Source organism: Prenolepis imparis, unplaced genomic scaffold (genome assembly GCF_030444845.1).
Source record: "Prenolepis imparis isolate NDT839.2.m4 unplaced genomic scaffold, iyPreImpa1.0 SCAF_8, whole genome shotgun sequence".
Taxonomy (NCBI): Eukaryota; Metazoa; Arthropoda; class Insecta; order Hymenoptera; family Formicidae; genus Prenolepis; species Prenolepis imparis.
The window spans coordinates 18,482,498-18,507,041 of record NW_028141166.1 but is presented as its reverse complement, the minus strand read 5'-3'; the positions used below and the strand labels follow the sequence as shown (position 1 = coordinate 18,507,041).

At 35.8% G+C, this 24,544-nt stretch overlaps 3 protein-coding genes across 4 annotated transcripts in view; 2 read left to right on the top strand and 1 right to left on the bottom strand.

Moving 5' to 3' along the window:
* Positions 1-24,544, bottom strand: part of LOC145940008 (uncharacterized) — a 127,674-nt gene that overhangs the window by 101,560 nt on the left and 1,570 nt on the right. The gene's annotated exons all lie outside the window — the stretch shown is intronic.
* On the top strand, positions 66-15,429 carry LOC145940009 (broad-complex core protein-like). Its single transcript, XM_083044759.1, has 2 exons — positions 66-201; positions 3,933-15,429. The coding sequence occupies exon 2, from the start codon at positions 3,947-3,949 to the stop codon at positions 4,289-4,291; it is 345 nt and encodes a 114-aa protein (XP_082900885.1). The 5' UTR covers positions 66-201; positions 3,933-3,946; the 3' UTR covers positions 4,292-15,429.
* The window catches only part of LOC145940005 (neo-calmodulin), a 55,463-nt gene continuing 48,299 nt past the window's right edge, over positions 17,381-24,544 (top strand). Inside the window, exon 1 of one of the 2 annotated variants that reach the window (XM_083044751.1) lies at positions 17,381-17,804. Coding sequence is in view for 1 of the 2 variants with exons in the window: in XM_083044753.1 (XP_082900879.1) it covers positions 17,766-17,804 (39 nt within the window). In the remaining variant the exon portion in view is untranslated. The remainder of the gene's footprint in view (positions 17,805-24,544) is intronic. The other variant, XM_083044753.1, reaches the window with a different exon arrangement.

Sequence of the window (24,544 nt, the reverse complement as noted above, 5' to 3'; positions counted from 1 at the left end):
TGTGCGGCAAGGTACTATGCAGCAAAGCATCCCTGAAACGCCACGTTGCCGACAAACACGCCGAACGACAGGAGGAGTACAGATGCGTCATCTGCGAGCGGGTGTACTGCTCGCGTAATTCCCTGATGACCCATATATATACCTATCATAAGAGCAGGCCCGGCGACATTGACATTAAGTTCTTTTGAAGGTTTAGATAAGGTAGGGACCACCACACATATACATTCGCTATAAATTCCTATGGCGCACAGTATTTCTTCAGGATTTTTAACATAATCTCTCACCCTTATGCGATTTAACACATATGCGTACACATTCCTTTCCTCTCTCTCTCTATCTATCTCTATCTAAATTTTCTGTTCTCTTTTTCTTGCATACATACTCGCAAAAACGGAAGCGCGCACGCTTATATTTTCCTATTCGTCGAGATTCCAATTTCATATTCCTCATTTCTTTCTCACGTGTTGGCTTTCGCGCGTCGATCAAAGGTATATCGTCTTCTCTCTCGTCGCCCCCGACTGAGAGCACCGAGAGAGAGAGAGAGAGAGAGCTTGCTTCCTCCTCCTTCGCGAAAATAGTGCATGCCACAGCGAGAAACCGGTCCCGGCGACTTGTGCACGCGGGTACATTTTCTTTCTCTTCTTGTTCGCCTTACGGTCGCATCTCTCGCGTAACCGCTTTCTTTTCCTCTCATCCCGTCGTCCTTCGCGCCCCTTCGGTACCGTATGCGCTCGCCGATCGTGTTCTTCCGGTATTCGCCGGTCCGTTATACCTGCTGTCAGTGACTCGAGAAACTCTCCAACGCATCAGTGAAGCCCGCTACATTGGCAAATTGATAGCGTGGGCAAGCGGATACGGGGAGGGAGAGGGGAGGAAGGATGAGATTTTTCTAAAAATTGACCGAGAGAAACGAGTCTAGATATAAATGTCCGCGTCGTCGCAACTTAAAATTTCACACATATTTTACATCTCTTTTCGATTGCGTTCTGCATTCGGTTTGGGATTTTTTTTTTAACGTCATTTATATAACAAACAGCTTTTCTTAGCGCTCCAACTGTGTGACGTGTGGTAAAAAATAAAGATATCTGAATGTTCATATTACTTTCACGTAAACAGTAATATAGTGCTATTATTATATTATTAATATCATAGTGATGCGATCGCAATGGTACCCTTCATTTATTTCAGTATCTTGTACGATATGTGACGTCACACGATTAGAAATAAAAGGGAGAGGGGATTGAGGACTTAATTTCTCTTTCATTTCTCGCGGACGCGGAAATAATTTTATTATATATCTATAGCGTGCATAGATCGTGCAAAAAGATCATTCTCAGAACCGCTAAGCAACCAACAAAGAAACATTGAGAATAATTATACCAATTATACCTATTTTCTGATACGGAGAGTCATGGAAATATAAGTATATGAGACGGTGAAATTAAATGTCAAACTTTCTTTTGCAATTAATAATAAAAGCGACGACAATAAAATCTCGTTTACGATAGGAAACTATACGAACTACGAGGATCTCCAATTGTTCCAGATCTTTCTTATTTTCTTTCGTTTATATGACATACCACACTTCGTATGTTTTTCTTCGTGCAACTTCTTTTCTTTCAGTTCTAAACCACCAACCTAGCTATATATTTATTGCTTGCTTGTTTGCATGTCCACCCCCCTAATTGTCCGCCTGCTGCTTGCTTGTTTGTAGCTTTGATTACGTGCTTGATTTCATTCGCATTTTTCTTGATTATTTTTTCTATTGACACTATTTCCGCGCGTTAAATCGGAAGAAAGTCGATGGAAGAGATTTGATAATTAGACGATTTGAAATGCAATCATCGATAATGCGATTCAATGTAAGCCGCGACGATTGGCAGAAATGATTTCGCGAGAGTGTAAAAATAAGCGATAATCATATATATTCGTCAAAGAATTTTTACAGAGTAAATGTAATAAAATTAAAAAATAATTTTTCAGATAACATTAAACATTTTCATCTTTTTCTTAATATATCGGTGTCTTTACGTTCATTATATGAGACTCTACTCTTTCCGTCTTTTTATCAGCATTATGATTATTTTTTTGTTATATTTTTTTGTGATTCGGCAAAAACCAATACTTTCTAGATGAATGTCGAGCGACCATTATCGAGGATAATTATAAGAGTTTATGCGAAAGATTTATATTAATTGTACGGTCGCGAAATTGAATGCTTGTTTTTTAATTTCGGGTCAGTTGACTTTTCTTCGTTCTAAACTTCTCATCTCTTCGATTAATCGTATGCCTAACGATCAAAATAGCGTATGTTTAATTTTTCAATTTAAACATAATTTAATTCAGTACGCGTAATTTCTATCGGATGGATCGGTTCTGACACTAACGCCGAACTAATCGCTACTAGCTCGCGATGATGTGATACACAAAGACCTCTCCCTCACTTCTTCGTTCCCTTTTCTCATTTTCTCTTCCTCGGTCGTGTATCATTTCGAATACTCGATAAAACTCACAAGAGCGGAATAGTAATGACAACTACACGTCTTTCTCAACGCTATCTAACAAACTTATCTATCTAATTTAGCTATACGAAACTTTGCGGCGATTTGTACACAAATCCGCATCACATCTGAATTAATTTTCAAAATGCAATAAAATTTTGATAAGTCGATATAATCAGAGCTGGTAATTTTCCGAATATAATTTAATTAATTTTTAATTTAATTCATTTTTCTCGCGTATTTTTGATGTAAAATATATAAAAAATTAATATACATATGATTGATATATAAATAGGTAAAATATTTATACTATAATAATATTATAAATATTTATAGAATATTTGTAAAATCAGCTGTGACAAATGAGTTTGTTACAGAGTTTAAAAAGATAGATTATTTGAGCCTCTTGATTTATATTTTAAAAAGACATATAATTTTTAAAGAATAAATTTTCAAATTTTCAGTACTATTTTCAAATTATATTTTTTCAGTATTACTTTCAAATTATATATTTGGTAGATAACATTTTCAAGACGAGATTAGCTCAACAATGGAAATACCAGCTCCGAGTTTTAACGATCGTATCGATGTGTCACTGATCATAATCGGTCAATCGTATCGTATTCTTACAGCGTCGGCTAAAAATGAAGCGGAGAATTGAAACCATTATAGTTGCGACGATTTTTAGTCTTTCATGCTGTACATGCGGCAAACTGTATCCTGCATATACATTCACATTATCGCGAATAAGCATGAGATCTCTGCTTTGCGCGTTTACAGCATCAAAATTAATTCGTAAATATCGAATGCTATAATATAATCGAATCTTCATATTTTTAACTTCTCGAGACCAAATAATCTGTCTCTATTCTAAACTCTTTCGCTTAGTCCCTCTTACTTCAACAGAAGGAAAATATAGTCGCTCGCGCTGTCAATTTAGAGCGAAGAAGCGTATCCATAACTTCATTATGTACATATTTATCATGTTATGTATATATTCTAAATCTATCGAATCCGTATCGATTAGTTTACATATTCCTGAAAAAAAAACCGTGAAATTTAAAGAAAACTATAAAAAGTGAAAGATAATAAATCTACTTTATGGAGCTGCACTATATGCTATATATACTTTTTTTTTACAACGAAATAGTTATACAAATAAGGGGAAGAAAAAAAAAGTATATATGCGACTACGAAGAAAAGCTCTTATCATACATTCGTCCGTATATTTTTAAGCGATGAGTTACGGATACGCACGATATCTTCGATCTTTCGCTCGCTTTCTTATCCCAGTTGTACACAGTCACGTGACGGGGGAGGAAGGGAAGCGTTAAGAGTACGGAGATTCGATCGTGTGAATATTAACCTTGGACGGCGGATGTTGTTCTCGTTTCCCGAGAGCGATCTTATACGGATCTGGATACGTTTCAGGTACGGGCAACGGGATGCATCCGGCACCGACGACGCCTCCCACTGTCATGTACCGAATGCCGCCGCCCACCCCGGGTGGCATAAACGAGCCTCAGGAATGCCCGTACTGCCGTCGCACGTTTTCATGCTACTACTCCCTCAAACGTCACTTCCAGGACAAACACGAGCAATCGGACACGCTCTACGTCTGCGAGTTCTGCAATCGTACGTATCGTACAAAAAACTCGCTGACGACGCACAAGAGTCTGCAGCACCGCGGCACCAGCGGCGTGCTCAAGCGGCTCCTCAAGGCCTCGGCGATCAAGAACGTTCTCGGTAGCATGCATCATCAGATGCAGATGCAGCAGCAACCGCAATGAAAATGTCGGAAAAGTCAAAGCCTCCCCGCGCCGCATCGTCTGCGTAATCGCCGTCGTCGTCGTCGTCGTCGTCGTCGTCGTCGTCGTCATCGTCATCGTCATCGTTATTGTCATTGTCGTCGTCGTCTCGCAATTCGTTTTGCTCGACATCAATTTGCGCACCATAAGAATCGAGAACAAATAATCGAAAACACGAAAATGCGTTCTGAGACGCTCGAATCGAGCCCAAAATCGATTAGAATGAATCATGGTTAATCGAATCCTCTTCCTTTATCTAAATTATCGATTCGCGATGTAGAAAAGAATGTAAGATTGCTATATACTGGAGTTAATTTGTCTTAAGACGCAATTCACTTCCTGTCGGATCGTTAACGTTGATTAACTCGGATCATGGATAAATTCTAATTTCTTTACCTTATGTAATTGAGATAAAGGTAGAGTTGATTAATCACATTTAATTAATTAATTGAAACGAATTAATAATAACTTGAATTAACAAAATCCTTCTTTCTCCATCGGTTATATTTCGTAACTTGGAAAAAGAAAGCAAATCGTTACATATAAATTGAATTAACCGATTAGTTAACTTATTAATTTGCAGTGAAATCTTAAAAATCGTCATGGCTCATTTACTCTTCTTGCATTTGCGGAACATGTAACGCATATCGCGATCAGTTATCGCGAGACATTAAAATGGAAAACGGATGAGAAAGAGAGAAGAAGAGAAAGGAAGGAATTCCGAAATTATAAAGTCTGAATCGCGAATGGGTCAATTCGGTTCGAATTTCGGTATATTTTTTTTTTTTTTTTTTTTTTTTTTTAGTTTTCCACCGTTTTATCATCTATCGACACACACGGTTCTGCTAGTTTAGATTTGTCGTAGCGTTGTAATTTTTCTTCGTCAAGACTGCAATGAATCCAAAGAAGGACAATTTGACTGAAAAGCTTTGTAATTCGACTGAAACGAGGAAGGAACGAGACGAGGCTTGAAACGTTAAGGTTAGTGCGCGAAGCGAAAAGAAAAAAAGAAAAAAGAAAGAAAAACACATTCCATTATCAGCGATGTTGAATCGCTGCACTCGCTGGTGACTCGAGTCGACCGAGATGTCGATTCTCCGGCAAGATTTTGTGCGGGAGAATTTATGCATTTTCGAGGACGTTATCCCGCCGCGTGTTTTTAACTTAGCGTTGTCCAAAAAAAGTGCACATCGCAAAAAATATAAAAATATAAAAAACGTGTTAGAAAGATTAAGGAAACGTATTTAGAATAGGACGTTTATTTGGAGAGGGAACAGTCTTCCGGGAATTGTTTCCGTGATTGAATTCACGTTTACGAGTGGAATTTTTTTCTATATTTCGGGACACACGCCTAACAGTTTTCACGTAGACAATGCGCTTAACGAATCGCTTAATGCGTCGGTGATGAATATCAATGTGTTTTCGCGATCGGCCTCGTGTTTGCAAAATATACCTTATGCGCTCGCGAACGAAATAAGAACGTCGAAAAGAGATTATTGCGTGTCTTTTTTTGGTCGACCGTAAAACGGACAATTTTCAACGCGTCAAATCTGAAACAATTTAAACGCGTGATTGATGCAAACCGAGAGGGGAGACAATCGATCATTCAACGAGATCGCGAGAACTCAGCATTGAAAATCGCACGTTGCGCGCTAAGATCGTTTTTACGCGATACATCGATTCCGACAAGAAAAAAAAAAAAAAAAGATCGAAGCGGATCGACGACCTTAGGCCTAATGGCGAAACGACGGACGAAATGAGGACGCACCCGATGCGTCCGAAAAGTTACGTTGATCGATGAAAAAGCGATCACGGCAGTAATCGAGATCGCGACGATGTTGCGATCGATTAACATTTGAAAGGAAGGGAGGACGATATCAGTTTTACGAGACAAGAGAAAGGTAAAGAAGCGCGTGTAGACGCGCGGAGGTGGTAGAGCTATATCATGGGTTCTTAACTTGTATATGTAGGTTTGTCGTATGCGCTAAATACAAACTATATTTTTAACTCTTTAAAAGTAATATTTTGAATTGTAAATATATTATATTCGTACGATACATCGATAAACGATGATATTCTCCTGTTCAAATTTTATAAAAATCGGCATAGTCCTACCATAGGTATCTCATGAACGAGCGGAGCAGTGCAAGTGCGGAGCTTTAAACAGCTTTCATTTTTCAATTCATCTTTTGTGATTTTTAGCGAACGTTCTTAAACCTGTTTCCCTCGACGCGCGCGCATCTTTTAACGAGTCGTTGATCAAGCCGAGAAAAATTGCTCCATTTTGCCATTCCGCGTTTGTTTGTCATTGCGAAAGAGGTGTGTTTCGCAAATCGAATTTTAAATACGATTGAAATAGCCTCGGTCTGTGCGCGAACGATTATAGAGAGAACACACTGCTCTGCTCTTCAAATTTTAATATATCCATATTAACAAATGTACAAGCAAGAAGAAACCCTAAAAGTTGTTCATCGTAACATATTCAGGTTTAAAACTCAGCGTAGAGAACGAGAAAATGTTGATGTTTTATCTGTAAGGCTAAAAGGAAATGCCATAATAATTAACGAGCAAGTACAAATTATCGTGAAAAATATAAATTATGTCTACGTCTAACTCTTAGGATGCGTAGTATCGGAAAGGGAATATTTAGCGAAGAAAAGCGCGGGGAATTAAAAAAAAAAAAAAAGAAAGAAACGTACGGGGAAGGACACCGCCTGCCTCGAATTTCATTTGCGGCCAGGTAAAGGGATTCAAAGAGAGAAAGAAAGGAAAAAATGCGCGAGGGGAAAAGAAAGGAGGATAAGCACGATTTTCCAAACATATCTTCGAAGTGTGAAGTATACTGTGAAAAAAAATATACGATTTTAGATATTTAGCTATCTCTATATCGAGAGATTTTATAATAATTATTACATATACATTCTTAAATCGGTAGACCGATTCTCGATGACGTTTGGTCAGGGCATAATGTGGAGAGCACGATATGGATTGAAAAATGAAGCGCGGCCGCGAGATATATTTTGCGTTTTTTGTCTTATTATATTACTTTTTTCGTTCTTGAAAAAGTCACTTTGGAGCTGCTAAGAAATGCGCGATTGGTTAGTGAGGAAAAAATTTATCCTAGTCATTCCGGAAATTTTTGTGATTCTGTGATATTTGGGATCGTGGCATCAAACGATTCGACGTGAAAAGAGGCGGAAAAAAAGAGAGAGAGAGAGAGACCAAAAAAAAGTATATGTCTGTTCCACATTATGATCGCCGGGCGTACTCTTTGAAAAAAAAAAACTTTTAGCGACGAAAAAAAGAAAGAAAATTAATAATTGATTATTATTAAATATAAAATGTCGGGAAATTTCTGTGATGTTCTTCGGTTGGTATACTAGCGCGATTGCTAAAGCTATGTGAACGGAAAAAAAAAAGTATACGGAATTTTATGTCGATGTTCGGTGTTGTATGATATATTGTAAGAGACGAGACTGTGCGTCGGGGAAAAATTTCATCATACTACTTCGAAATTCTCGAGATGGGGTGGAGATAGGAACGGGATGGTGGGCAATCGCTGATCGATCTGTCGGTTTAAAAAAAACTTTTACAACAAATTTTGTTTCAAATCTTGCCAAAGTGTTCATAATCGAAGAAATTATGATAAAGCTCGATAGTTGAAACAATTCCTATTCCAAGGCATGTTAAAAATTTCACGAGATTGTATGTACGCAAGAATCGAAAAATAATATATATATATATATATATAATATAATATATTGATATATTATATATGATATTTATATATTATATATTATATATAAATTAATATATAAATATATATTAATATATAAATTAATATATATATATTTTTTCTCTTTGCACGATAAATGCATCCAGAACGATCAACCGTTGCCATTCATCGCAGATAGACTTAGTCTAGTGTAAACGTCTAGTAAAGTCATCCGCACACGCGTGTTGTGGGTGGATAGATATGCGCGCACGAGTGCGTGCGAGGGCGTGTTTGCGTGCTCACTCGCATTACGCGTCCCCGCGTGCACACGCAGGCACGTCGTAACTACTGCAGGGTAAATGACCCATCGCACGCCGAAGCGGAAAAAAACCCGCGAAAAAAGAAAAGGAGAAAAAAAAAGCAAAATGACCATAGATTATTTATCGGAATGTGCCAAGGTCCCGAACCGTTTACACACGGACGAAATTTTAGGTAGGTAGGTAGACGCGCCCCGTCTCTCCCGTCGAGTGGAGAAATATTATCAATATTAATAAAGATAATCGTTTTAGGATATAAAGGAGAGGTACGATTTAAAGAAAAAGAAAAAAATATTATACGCAGCAAACATTTTTTCGAATCTTTAATGTCATTCATGAACTCTCTTCTTCGTCCCGTATGGTTTTTAGAAGAGAACCCGAGGAGAAGATAATACGCGGCGAAAATTTAAAAAAAAATATTTTCGATTCTATCTAAACGTTATCTTTCGCTCGCATCCTGTGTATAACGTGCATGTATATATTACGAGATGTATAAGGAACCGCGTTTTTTGACTCCCGACATGGTACGAGAGAAAAACTGTAATTTACATTGACGTGTAACTCAACAGGATTTATTATTGCGGCGGTAGGGTGCGATACGTGTGTTGCTTCGAGAATCGTAGCGTCTCTCTCTGCGGTTCACGCAGTTATACTGTTTACTTAAAATCACTCGGTTTTCGCCTGTCGACCGGCGCGACAAAATGGTGCAATCTCATCGTCAACAGACTAAACGTATATCGGTAAAAAAAAAAAAAAAAAAAGCGGGAACGTTCTTCGCACTCCGCGCTGTTAACAGCTTCCTTTTGACCCGTTAAAAGAGCCACTTCTAAGTTAGTCACCCATTCTTCGACGAACGGGGGTTCTTCGGTATAAATTCAAATCGATATATAACTCGAAGAGTTTTTACTTCCTGGCGCTGTGACGAGACTACATTGATACGCGAATTTATACTTTTGAGAAGGCTGATTTTTTTTGTAACTTTTAATTGTCGATTTATTTAAAGACTCAAATTTATTTCTACTAGTGTTTCCTCGTTCTTCTTAATATATATATATGTATATGTGTATTCTTATTTTTTTTTTTTTTTAGAGGAACCGACTGATTAGATTTTTCTTTTTTTTTTTAATTGGTTTAAAGTTTTCTTTCATCGTGTGTGATATTATATTACCAAAGAGCATCGAGAAAACTTTGTATTACTTTCTCCGACACGAATGATATTCACCTTGGAAAGTATCGTGAATACCGCATATATATCTATAACATGTCAGTAATTTTCCATCGAAAGTCGAACGACATATTATTTTTATTTTTTTTTATTTTTTATTTTTGCATATTCTATTTTTAATAAAATGCAATATTTTGATTAAAAATAAATATTAATTGACAAAAGCGATACTAAGTAACATTTGACAATGGTGGTAATTCGTAGCTTTTTAGCATAGGGAATATCATGAGAGTCTGAGAAAGTTATAAATCTATTGTTTTCGGTAGGGGAACACTCCTTCAATTTTAACGAAAAGAGAAAAGAAATTTTTATTTCCAAAAGGGGGATCAAAATGGAACTATAAACGAAAAACAAAGAGAAGTAAAAAAAAAAAGTACATGCTAATCAATAAAACAAAATAACGATGTAATTATACGAAATTGAAGACAAAAGAAGAAAAGAACGTCGTGCATAGGAGAAAGACTACTTAGATTTATTTTTATTATATGTCTTCAAAAAGACTTTAAATAAAATATTTAAATTGTGCCATAATTAATATTAAAAAAAATCTTAAGTATAAATTTATTGTTACGAAGATTTTTAAATTTATCGGAAGAAAGAAAAATTACAAAAAAAGAAAAGAGACGAAAAGAAATGATGAAATGATAAGAAAAAGAAAATATCATTACTGTCTATATGGGTAAAGCTAATGCATAGTACGATAATACTTAGAGAACAAAACGTCGTGTCAATGACGTTTAATGACGATTATTGTATCGACGAAGAGAAACTATAGGATTATAAACAGTTGGTTATTTACGCTCAATACAACTAAGAACTTACGTATAGTACGTATCTTTTCTACTTGTACCAAAAATTTTATTGCTAACTATCGACTTTGTTTTTTCTTTTTTTTTTTCTTTTTTCATGTATGTACATAGGGCATTACCTCATATCGTTCGTACCGAATATGCAATGCGAGATTATGATTAAGATGTTACTTAAATTCGTTTGAATTTAAATGTCCGACTACGAAGACGATTGGTTCTACTAGACGGAGATATTCGGAAAGCAATCTAAATAGATTACGTTTACGATGATAAAGTTAATTGCATACGATTATAACACATCGCGCATTTTGTGCGCATGTGACGAAGATTATTACATTATATCGCGCGCCGACATGCATTATGTCAGCGTAATGCGTAATTCGCACGATGCGACATCAAGCTTCGACGAATATCTGGCTAATGCAACTTATCGTCTACAGTCAATTTAACATCCAATTCAATTATTCGGGCCAATGAGAACTTAGCGAGACTTCAAACGTCGCACGTCATCTATTGTTCACGTGAGTCAAACGACACTGGAGAATTTAATGTACCCCTTGAATGTACATACGTGTACTCCCCAGAGAGAATGTGTGTGTGTGTGTGTGTGTGTATAAGAGAGAGAGAGAGAGAGAGAGAGAGAGCCCATGTGAATATACAACATCTCCAATGTGTAATTGAAGTGTATATGTGTATGTGTGTATGTATGTATACGTATACGTATATCTGTGTATATATTAGATTTAAGAAGGCACGCCGAGCGTGCGTGTCGCGAATAATCGAATCGCACGAGCGTAAACGAATGAGGTATGCGCTATTTTCTTAATGTATCATACAACATAATAGACACGCGGAAAGGATTTGTAACAGCTGCGGATTCGTTTTGCTATTGAAGGTGCTCGGGGAGACGGATTCCGCGGGATCATCTTCCCCGAGGAGACAGAGAAGATGACAGATGAAGGGAGAGATCGAGCTGGGAATCAATGTTCTCGCATAAACCTGACTAGAGATTTCGCGCATCCGCAGCAGTTACGTTCCTCTTCTTGCTCTTCACGCATATTGTACGTCCGTTATTTCTGATACTATTATATTATGGATATCCATTGTACGTATATTAAACATATCTTCCGCGAGAGAGTCTATCCACATAGAAAGGAGATACTTGTGTATTCTAACATCGCCGGAGAGTTTTATATATTATGCTTTTTATGTATCATATATTATGATTATCTCATTGTCACCGTCATCGTCATCGTTGCCGCCGCCATAATCTTCACCAGCGTCACTCTCATTGATAATAGCATCATCGCACACATCATTCTTCTCATCATTATAATTATTTTACTATTATTATTATTATTATTATTAATTATTGATTATATGAATATTATTATTATTAGTAGTAGTAGAGCAGCACATTAGTATAATTTTTTATTACTATAACTACTACTACTACTAGTATGATTATACTACTGCTGTTATATTGTTATTAGTACTGCTATATTGCTATAATTTTCAATATTGTCAATAATTTTTGTTATATTACAATACGTTTATTATAAGATTATAGTTTAATCAAGTTTCGTTCACATAAAAAAAATGTGTACAATATTGACAACTGGTCGATTGGTACTGGTTATGTTGCACTCTATGCACGCATAAATATTGTATAGACACCTTTGTTAGAATATCTATCTTTTTTCAGATCCTTATTTTTATTTCGTATTCTATTACGACGTTTTATAAAACCGATTGTTTAAATGTGTTAAGGGATCTTATATTGAATGCTTATTATTTTTATTATTATTACACACGCAGTTATTATTATTATTATATTATAATATTATTATTATTATTATTGCTGCTATTATAGTAATTACATTGCAATTATTATGACTATATTGCTGTTATTATGAGTACTCTATATTATTACTATTATTATCGCCATTCACCAATTTGCAATCATCTTTTATAATTAATACCGCTATCGCTACATAATCGATATTGCTATTATAAAGAGGTACTATTTATTCGGAAATTCGTTGTGACATATGTATTTTTGTCCGCAAGTCTGAGATGAGAGAGGGGAGAGATACATAGTCACGACGTGTATAGACTGCGACTCGCGAATCGCGAAAAATCTGTTCGCTCGCGTCGCCCAAATGTTTGTCGACGCGTGCGCGACACTAGGTATCCATCCCTTTTTATCGCTACATTGTAAGCTTAATTTTAGTTGCATCATCGTCACAGAGATCATAAGCTGTCGAAGTGTAGAACGGGTCGTAGAACGCAAAAGGATCCACGTGTTGCAAGAGCAGATCAGGAATAGCATGCTTTTTCGGTTTATCTGTTTTTTTTTTTTTTTTCTCGAGAAATCCTTACATCTGTATCCGAAGGAAGAGAAGATCAACGGAAATATCGAGATTATCGCGAAGGAAGTAGTTTTCGCGTGGACTCTGCTTCTTACACATTCCCTCTCTCGGGTTCATATTTCTTTTCTATATATTCGATCCTTGATATAATGCACGAATCTCGAGATCAACCGAATGAAGGATCGAGTTATGATCCCGCAAGATTAAAGAAAGTCGAGAAATATTTTTAAAAAATTGTAGGATTTAATGTAAAGTTTGAACGTTCTTTTTTACTAGGTACGAGTAAAAATAATTAAAGATATCTTTGGTAAATACTATTTATTTTCTTAAATTTCTGATATGATTTTCAATCGATTAAAATGCAAGTTAAAATTTTTTACGATTTGTTAGAAAAGCTTGATACACTTATACATATGTCGTAAATTTATGTTTAATTATAGATTATATATTGCCTATAATTTTTATATTTCTACAAATGATCTTTTCAAAGCTATCTCGGGATGCATTATACCAAGGTTCGAGAGTGCACCTATGCTTTTTACATCCCATCGTCGTACGAATATCGATTGACTCGCTCAAGTCGATCAATTTAACCGTAATAGAGAAAACGATGTGTATCAATACGAGTCCGTGTTAAATTTTTATGCAACGGATTACGCTTCTCGACAAGAATTCTCGCACAATTTCGCGACGTTGTGGAATCTTCGGTGGACAATCACGGCCCGACTATAATTATAATGTAAACAAAGTGCAACACGCTGCCTTGCTGAACAGTACAAGTACAAAACGAATACAAATACATAAAGAAAGAAAAAAAAGTACGCGTCTTCGATTTAATGAACGGGAACGATTACCGGTAGTTAAGGGATATCAAAACGAAGAGATAAAAACGACGACAAATTGTTAAGCCGTTAAGTGATGAAAAAGAACAAAAAAAAATAAATAAATAAATAAAAAAAGAGGCTCCGTTGCTATATGACAACGGCCCGGATCCGTCGATCATATTACTATGCATGCACGAAGGCTAAATCAACGACGGTGAAAATGCGTTTGTTCACAGATACCTCAGTTGCCGTGGCCTCAGACCTTTTTCGAGTTTTACACAATCACTTTTCGCTAAGATACGTGTCTTGTCCGTATGTCTGTCTGTCGCACTTATAATTTAGAAAAATAGAGAGAGAGAGAGAGAAAGAAAGAAGGCGTAGTAGAGTACTTTGCACTTGTGTAAACTTATGCATCCTGTATATACATACATAGATAATACTGTGTATACCGAATCGTCGAGCGATAAATGTACGCGCGCATATCTCTGGCTTTTGACATTTCATTTGTCTAAAGCGAAAAAAAGATTCAACCTTGGCAAAATTACCATATACCGGTCTAAATTCTTCCTTCAAATTTGCATTTGAATCGTAGAATTAACGATCGCCTGTGTCAAGTATTTTAAAAGTATACGCAGATCAAACTCGAGGCAGGCGATCAATTTGATTGGATCGAAAAATGTAAAAGATACCGGAAATAAATCCGGAGATAAATCTTTACTTTGATTCAGAACTATTGAAATAGCATCGACGATAGGATGGACTTGAGATAAAAATATAGAAAGATCTCAATTCAAATTGTTTCTTTTTTTTTTTTTTTTTTTTTGGTATCTCCTACATTTTTCCCCTTCAATTTAATCGGGTCGACAATGGATATACTTGTATATATTTAACCCTCCCGCAACAATTACATTACACACGCATCTCTTCTTCCCCTCGCTGATTGTTCTTCCCTCACGCGTCTCAGAGAGAAGAGATCTGTCGCGATCGAGATACCTAACCGATCTCCGCGTAACCACTTCCGTAATTAACGAACGTATAAGTACGCCCTTCCGATTTGCGATATAATCGAGTACGATCGAGAAGGACGATCGGCAAAATATTTGCCCCGACGAAGCCTATCCGAGAAAGGGCCTAATTACATTTTACGCCTCCGCGAAATCAATTGTTCCGGAAAGGTTCCACGCACAAATGCGAAGCTTCCGGTTCCGTTCTGGGATGCGAAGCGAAACGACACTGCCAAAATCTACGTACAGTCTCCGTTAGGACCGTCAAACCCTCCACCGTCCCCCTCCCTTCCTGAGGATCATCCCTTGAGTTGATCTAAATATATACGATATACATACATATATATATATATATATATATATATATATATATATATATATATTATACAATATCTTCCGCGCGTCTGAGGCTCGGCAATAAGATATATTTCTCATCTATAAGCTACAATAGTTGTTGTTGTACTTATTTCTCTCCTCTATTTCGCGTCACCAGTCTCTGAATGTTAAATGCGGCTAAGAGCAACACGTGCATCGTTCGTATGCGACGGATTCCCATGAGAGTGCACTTTTTAAGGGAACGAGTGATAGAACGACGCATGTGAGCCACGAGCGCGCGAAACTTCGCGTATATTATATATTATTATAATTATAATTATTATTATTATTACTATATTTTACAGAGTGCGGATATTAAATATAAAGATATGTATAGATAGACATACACACAGACAGAGACGTACACGCAATTGCGAGCGCGCAAGTACGCACGCGCACACACGTACACATATTGTTCCGTTATCGCCGTTATACCATCCGTGTAACATAACATTGCGAATAAACTTGCAGTTTATTAACCGATCAAAACCTGTGACTGTTCCCCGTAAACGATCATACTCTAATATAAGACTCACATCTCTCTCTTACTGGAAATAAACATTTTCGTAATCAAAATAAATTTGCATATATACCTAATTCTACTGTGTCATAGACACACATCTCAAAGAAGACTAAAGAAGACTAAAGAAGACGAGAGAAAGAGGACCAGTTTCTGTGCAGAGGTAAAGTTACTAATATATATATAAAGTTTCTTCGTTTTATAATGTAGGGAGAAGTCATCAAAATCCTCGACATACACAATTTGTTTTTGGATTGAAATGAAATTTTATACTCATAAATATTTAGTGCTCTCTATATCGGGTCGTATAACAGCGTTAATAATGTTATTTCAAACTTTTGAATAAATAACTCTTTCTACTGGCAGAGAATAGAAAATTGAAATTCTGAAAAATTAATTTCCAAAATCGATATAGGTATATCTATTGAAAAGTGTAAAAAATATAATTACAAAAATGAAATTATTAATATTATCAAAAAAATATTCCGCTTTAATACTTCAATTTAGATTATATAATTCATAAGACAGAATCAAAAGAGCTGTCAAACTTGAAGAATTTTTGGTACAATCCAATTTAATGGAAAAGATAATGAAGTTGTACATAAATTAAATTGTATATTATAGAAACATTTTTGATGAATTAATTAATTAAACGAACTAATTCATATTTTAACTCTCGTAAATGCATTTAATTATTAAGAAATGGTGGTTTATTAATATTTCTATCAGTTTTAAAACAGTTTAGTACCTTTTAAAACATTAATAATAGTAATAACAACTTTTATAAAATTATAAAGACGTATTATATGGAATTATATAGATGAATAATTTCAATTCTAAAATACAAAAAATAATTCAATAATGCGATTATGTTTATTTCATTTCTCGAGTTTTTGTTGTATATATTGTATAACAAATTTTATTTTAATCTTTATTTTAATGCAAATTTGGACATTATAAACAAACATGAATCAAAATATTCATAATACATATGTGTATATAGATTTACAGATCTCTATTAAGAATATTAGAATTATGAAAAATACTTTTAAGAAATATTAATCGTTCATTATCTTTTGCTCATCAAATAATAAATTATAAGAATTAAAGACGTAATCGTACAAATATATATTGCAAAAAAATAATTTAATATACATCAATCTAAAATAGTAGGTCGCGCAAAAATAGATCACACGAGTGTGACACTCAACTGACTATCATTTAATCGAGTGGTGTACAAAGGTAGGTTATATAGAGTGACATAAAACGTTTGCAACTATTTCCGCGCGTCTCCACCCATCGAACGACGAATGAAATATCGACGCGCGGCTTCACTATGAAGTCCCGCGACCTTGAACGAGGGGCGCGATTCTCGGCATGGCAAGATGGCATCGCGACGAGTATGCGCGAGCGCAACATCGGGTGGTTCCCCTATATCATATAGCCATATATATCATTTGCCCTTTCCCAATCAACCCTTAAACATATGCGATATCAAGATTCAGTCATCGATAAGTCAGACCGATCGATCGGCCATCAATAAATTTATTCCATATTTACTTCGCACCATTCGCATGTATTACAATTTTACAGATGAGCGACGAGAGAAACATCGTGATCTCTCTCGACCGCATTTTTTCTCAATTTAAGATTTTCCTTCGGACAAATGAGCGAAGGAAGAAAGAAAGGAAAGAAATAACACGGAAGGGAAGAAAATCGAGAAGATCGCGTGGGAGCGCGCGTGCGCTCGTGTCGCACGTGTGATAGTGCGTGGGTATGCGCGTTGCTGGGGAATCGACTGGGATGAGTGAGGCGGGTGGTGGAGCGAAAAGAGTGACGACAAGAAGAAAGGGTAGAGGAAGCGCGCGCGCGGAAGGGAGCGAGAGAGAGAAGCGGGCAGATACGATCGGCGCGAAGATTTAGTCAACAACGCGCGACCACCTGTAGTTGTAGCCTTCCAGCCACCCCTGAGAGAGAACGACCCTTCTCCGCGTCGCGCACTCCGTCCCGCCGCGATACGCGAATTAGCGAGTCGAGATCGCCAGCTGTTCCGACTCTAGTCGGCATCCGGGTCGCGGACAAGATCGCCGACGGGGTCATCCGACGGCGCGATAAATACGGGCGGAAACGGCTAACGCGGGAGAACGGCTACAGCATCGGAGCTCTCTCTCTCATCGTCCAAGGGCTGCGGCGTTGGCGGCGACGACGGCGACGCTGGCGGAGGAAGGAGGCCATCCCAGGACACCGTCCCGATTCCGAAACTTCTCGTAGCGAGCTGCCAGAATTACCACCAAAATGAAGACATCCTCGTTCTCCCTTCGCGTGATGCGCCGGGTGAGTGATTCTATTGTATGTACATCCGTATTTTTCAGCCGCCAATGGCTGATCACCGCCGCCGGCGCCGCCTCGTCGAGAGACCAATTTCGAGAGACGTCGCGGAGAGAGAGAGAGCTTGATTGAAAATTGTCTCCCGTTATCTCGGAAGTGCGATTAGGATTGGTCTCTTAAAACGCGGCTAATTATTACGTAAATCAGGAAGTAAAAGGAAGTTAAAGTTATTGGAAAGAAACTGATATGTATATATGACTTTGCAGTTTCGAAAGAATAGTAGCGCCAAAATATTCTCTGTGTTTATTCGTGATAATTTGATAACAGAAGCGCGCTAATATCAACGTAAAGTGAAAACTCTTAAAAAGTTGTGTATTATACACACATTTTTTTATGAAATTATTCAGACTTTCTCGATTATTTTGCAAGATGATGTTTTGAATAGCGTCATAAATACGATTACTGCTATTTTCGACGCATTTTGTAGGTCTAATACATACGCTTTGAAGAGGATAGCTATTCTACGGAATTTCATTTTAATCAACGGCTCGATTGAACGAGCGCGGGCCGAGATCGATGCGACGTATCGCACAGTACATTAATATTTATGAATTTCCTTCCGCCTAGTAGTGGCGTTTAAATTCAAGCAAAATTCAAGCCCTATTGCAAATGCGCTCAAATAAAGATCGAAATTAACAGCGTAATTTTACAAAAAATTGAATTTACAGAAAGAAGGAAATAATTTGAAGTGAACAGTCGATAGTATCGAATAAAATCGAGATGTTGCCTTTTTCTCGAAAAAGTTACATTCGGATAACACAATCGTTCTCGGAATCGCGTAATTCGATCGTTACGTTTAAACGTTCTCGAATTTCGATTGTCGAGCGAGCACGCTTTTAAAAGGGTCTCCGTTTATTTAGCGCTTGAAGCAAGCACATTGTCTTTTACCTCGCAAGAAGTACATAAAATGTGTCCGTTTTTAAGAGGCGAGAAAAGCGCGACAGAGCGTGACCGTATTAAACCAACACGAGCAAGCTCGAGTTTCCTATCGCGGTGTCGATTCGCAGATTTATCACGTCTTCGGATTCAGTCAAGAGCGATAAAATTGTGAACGATCAGTACTCCGATCAAATTGCCGACCCTCGTTTGATTGCTCAAAAAAGTCTCACACTAAGAAGGGCATAATAATAATGCCATTAAAAAAAAAGACAGATTTAAAAGTTCAAGATTGTAAATTCTTTGGTACGATATTATTAAAAATATCCAACAATTTATGATTCTAATTTTAACGATGGATACTCTAATCGATATACGATCAATATTTTTCTCTTATTAACTTGACACGATTATTTATTTCGATTAGTTATTATTCGAAAGTTATTTAGTATGCGGATATTTTCATCAAAAAAGTTCATTTAAAACTCGTCAAAGAATTCTATCCATCGGTATAAAATTACTGTTACAAGTTGTGCAAATATCACATCTTGGAAAAATGTGAAAAAAGAATCGTGATTCGAGAAAAAAATTTAAAAATGCGTGGAACATATGAAACGAAGAATATTGCATATAATATGCAGTCTATATATTTTCGAATAAAATCTGCAATTATGCTGCGCGTTCGATTAATAAGGGAAACGAATTCATAATCAATATGTTGGTTTGCAAACGCAAATGCATAACTTTCTTTGCTATCGCAGTCTTTATAACGTAAGAAGATTCGCGCGATATTGCGTAAGTCAAGATAGATTGCGCGTTTTTTTCATAAAAGTATAACTAAACTGGCTGCTCGCGAATCTCGCTTTGAAGAAAATTTCAAAACGTCAAGCCTTAATACTCGTACGACTTTCGTATCAAAGGGCGGGTAGAGTCGATAGTAGACTATTTCTTTCGACCGGTGGGCGTTTACCAGTCGTCGTATCACATCGTGGAAAAGCAAGTAGATGTGCGCGAAGGACGACGAGGGAGAAAGAGAGAGAGAGAATTCTATCCCAATATATATATAGTGTATATATATATTTCCTCCCGTTTCCCAGGCACCCGTAGGGCCGATGGGATTCCCGTATACGTGGCAATCCGGGACATGACCTTCGCGTCGTCTCTCTAACGATCTCGACAGCTTCGCGCGACAACAGATGTAGACTTCTAAACCTCTTCCGTCTCATTGTCGGACGGAACGTTTAATTGAACGGTTAATTAAACGCGTAAATGGAAATGTAAATATAAAATTGTTTTTCCCTACGTATTAATTTATAACGCTATTGGGCTGGTGGTATAATTTGAATGTTACTTTTCGCGTGTCTTAACTTATTATTTGAAAAACATATTCAATAATTCAATATTTCGTCGTGAAATATTTTGCGTTTTATATAGCGCAGAAAGAGAGATTATCTTGGAAAATATTATGATATGTCATATTATTATAATATCAAGACGTCAATCTGGCAAAAAGAAATCTCTCTCTTTCGCAAATGTAAAATATAAAATATATGTGTTGGAAAGTTTAGAGTTATATTTCCCTCCCATTTCATCATTGTCAATCGGTAAAGGATTTCGGAACAATTAATATTAATAATAAATGATTGCATTATTAACGTATGTATTATAGCAAATGCATTATTTATAGCGTACTACAATATAAAATCTTGGCAACCTTTAAATGGAAAAGGTTGTAAAAGGGCGACTGACACATTTGTTAAGCGACAAGGTTGGCTCTCCCATTTCATCATTGTCAATCGGTAAAGGATTTCGGAACAATTAATATTAATAATAAATGATTGCATTATTAACGTATGTATTATAGCAAATGCATTATTTATAGCGTACTACAATATAAAATCTTGGCAACCTTTAAATGGAAAAGGTTGTAAAAGGGCGACTGACACATTTGTTAAGCGACAAGGTTGGCTCTCGTTCAGCCAAGTTTCGATGTTAATTTATGGCATACGCTAGGGGCTTCCGCTCTGCAGAGTGTGCCGCTATAACGCGATATTGTCGTCGCATAGTGTTAATATCAATAATGGACAGTAATTGTTCGTGTTACGATCCAAGAGATATCTACCTCGATAACGCTATATTGCGCCAAGTTAAAGTCGCGAATTCTGTTTCGATCGTCGAATGGCAAATAAGGACAATCGCACGTATCTCTTTTGACAAATCGTTAACGTGAAAAATGATGGAGGGTACTATTACATGTACGTTCATTATGTATACGGATCCAAGGATAATAACGCTATTGTGCGCGTTTTATCAGTATACTTTATCCCATATACGAAATGTTTATCAATTTCAAATATACATATATTTCAATTTTATCTATCAGTTTCTGAACATAATTTCGAACAAACTTTTAAATAAATTTTAGAAATTTATTTTTTTAATTTCTTAAATTTACTGCTTAAATAAATGTGTATGATACATCTGTTTTCTTCATATCTAATTATTTTTAATTATTAATTATTATTAAAACCTAATTTTATTAATAATTATACATATATACTTTTTTTTATTTAATTTCTATAATATAATTAAAATCCTTGTGTGAAATATGGTAGCTAATCGATTATTTCTAAGTTAATTTGATTGTACAAATTTTAAAATCCAATTTTCTCTGCACAATTAAAATAGAGTTAATTCGATATTATGTTCAGGTTTTAGTTTTTTGCGAAAGTTGAATTATTGGCTACGATTTGTCTCGCGACTATGTATATTACGAGCGCGTTCTATCGCGACGAGAAAGTTCCCTCTGTGGAAAATTACTCTCTCATCGTTCATTATTGACGAATCGCGGTAGTTTCAAATGATTTCCTCTATTCACGGATTACATACAGAGAGCAAGTATCGGACTGGCCTAAAGGATAACAGCCCACCTGTTGCTAGGCCTATATAACAGACGCGATATAGTGAATACTTCGCATTTTGCGACTTGCTATCAGATGCTAATTGCCAATTTTGCGATCGCGTGTATCTTTAAAGTACCCGTGATTATCATGTCTCAGTCGTATTCAATTTGCTAGCGATAAACGTCGATAAATATAAAATTGATGGTCCGAAAATATAACGAGAATGTAGATTAGTGTCCTTGTTTAAAAATTTTTTTTTCAATTTACATTAAATAATAAATTAATAGCAAATATAATAATGAATATTAATAATAATGCGAATAAATGTGTGTAATCGCGAATAATATAATAATAATAATTTACATATAAATTATATCGATCGTACTTAAATATTTGATTAATTGCACAATATATTCGAAAACTGTTTTCTATTATAGACGATTCAGCGATATTACTTGGATTCTCTTACACTTATTCGGCCGTATATATATATATATATATATATATATATATATAACGTTTATTTCTTGTTTTTCTATTGAACAGGCGCATCGCGGATCGACGGTCGTGCAGGTATCTTTAAAGTTAAGAAAAAGCTTGGATCGTTTGTTACATTACATAGTTTAGGCGCCGCTAGATTAGATTTCAAGCCCTATATAGAAAATAGAAAGCCATAATTCGCCGCTCTTATTAGCGCATATAGATCATAGTCTCCGCAAAATCAATTATCGAGTAATTAAGCTGTTTCGCCGATTATTTTAACGTAATGGTTCGCCGAATGTAACGCGATTCGATTAATCCGCTTATATAGTTTGTCGTATCGCATCTGTAAAAAAAAAACCTTCTGTGAGTTTTAGAATTTATTTCTTCATTTATTTATTTATTCGTCTCAGTTGTCACGACGCGGAAGTTGTTTGACAAGTCGCATGAAACGTTAACGCCTCCGATGAGAGAACTCGACTCGTAGATCGCCGTAATGCAATCTTATTAGCCTAATGTACTCGCCTATATTACATGCGGATGTGCAGAAGATATAATTAAAAGACCTCGGTGCACGCAGAACAGCCTATATGTAGTGTAATCGCCTCATTCGCGCTAAGAGAGTTATCTAGAAAAAAAGTAGGTAGTGCCAGGGTCGAACCTTTGAAGTTATGGATCAGTGTTACTCAACTTCTGCAGTATAAAAGCACATTTTTTTTCCACGCTCTTTTCTATACACCATGTAAGATGTCATGTAAAAAAAATTGCAAATAAATATACACCGATTCTCTTTTTAATTATAGTGAAAATTGAGAAACACTGAACTGTGAGCTATCACTGATTTAAAATTAGAGAAAACCTTAAGGCTAGAAGCATTTTCTCTACTCTGTGACCTTTGGTTAAATTCGTATGCGATATCTTACACCTAGCCTAGTAGTTTGTAGAAATCGCGCATAGCATGAACGATACTTTAGGATGCATGAAAAAACTAAGAAATAATATTCGTATAATTAAAAATAATTCAGCATGTTTCGTCATTTACGTACAGAGCCGATTGATATGAAATATGTATTTTTTATTAATGTATGCGGTATCTAGCATATTCTTATTTATATCTTAAATTAAAAATTAATTCTTTCTCTTTTGAAAAAATATTTTAACTTTTACTTTTATTATAAAAGAGAGACACGCAATCCTATTTTCTATAATTAAATTAGTTCTATCTAATTAATAAATAATATCAAATCAATAAGTATAGTTACTATATGATTTACTTAAAACTATTTTTTATTTACTTTTTATTAATTATTGTTCGTTAATAATTACTTTTTTAAATAATTATTTTTAACTATACACATACATTTTCGAAACTCAAATAATACACACGACAATTATTTGCACAACGCTTTCAGATTATTTACTCTACATTTTCTCTCTCGAGCAACAGTTTTCAAACTGTTATCTTTTACAATTTTGTTATCTAAATATTAATTGTTATTGAAACAATTAAAACAGTTAAAACAATTAAACATTATTTTCCAAAAATTCAATTATATATATATATCTTTGTTCTGAAATTTTAATCTTTTTATTTATTTTATTAATTTTTTATTTTATTTATTCCGTTTCGGCATTTTATGATATGTATAGAAAAGTGTGAAAAAAAACGTATACATACGTGCAAAAAAATTCAAAAGCGATACTGCAAATTTAGCCCACATTACTTTGAACCGAATACATTTAAAAAGCACTCTGACAATTTTAATCGCCTCGCTAAATTATGTATATCGTAATCGACGGTATATATATTGTAATAAAAAAAAACTGTCTCTAATGCATATCTTTTTCTTTCTTTTATAGGTAAGTGCATCGCACAGAGCAAAGCTTTCGCAAACCGTCGGTAAGTCATAGGTTTTTCCGCTTTGAAAAAGATTTCGGATGCTGTGATGTCGTTCTACGAAGAAGCTTCTCAATGTTACCGTAGCAGTGTCGGTATAAAGGAGAATCAGCTCGTGAACGAGTTATCGACGCACTCGCGCATCACCCGCTCACCCGGTATATACGGTCGGTACTACGTTAGTGTTATACTACTCGCGGACGCGCAATCAGAAACACGACTACTCGCGCCTCTGTCTTATATATCTATGTCTATACTTCACCGATACTCTTAGAAATATTTTATATCTCCCTCGCGCAATCTTTATTTCTTATTAAGCACCAACAGGTGGGTATGACAACTTCGTTCTCACGCACTGATCCCGCGATTATGTATTATGCATTTTATTACTGGAATTATAATTACGTGTCAATATAGCTCAAAGTAATAACATGCAACTTTGACAAGTTTTTTTAGAAGCGCGCAAAGAGCGTGCGAATTTCGGCTTTCAAGATGAATTTTTAAAAATTGTTCACGTACAAGTTGCTAAT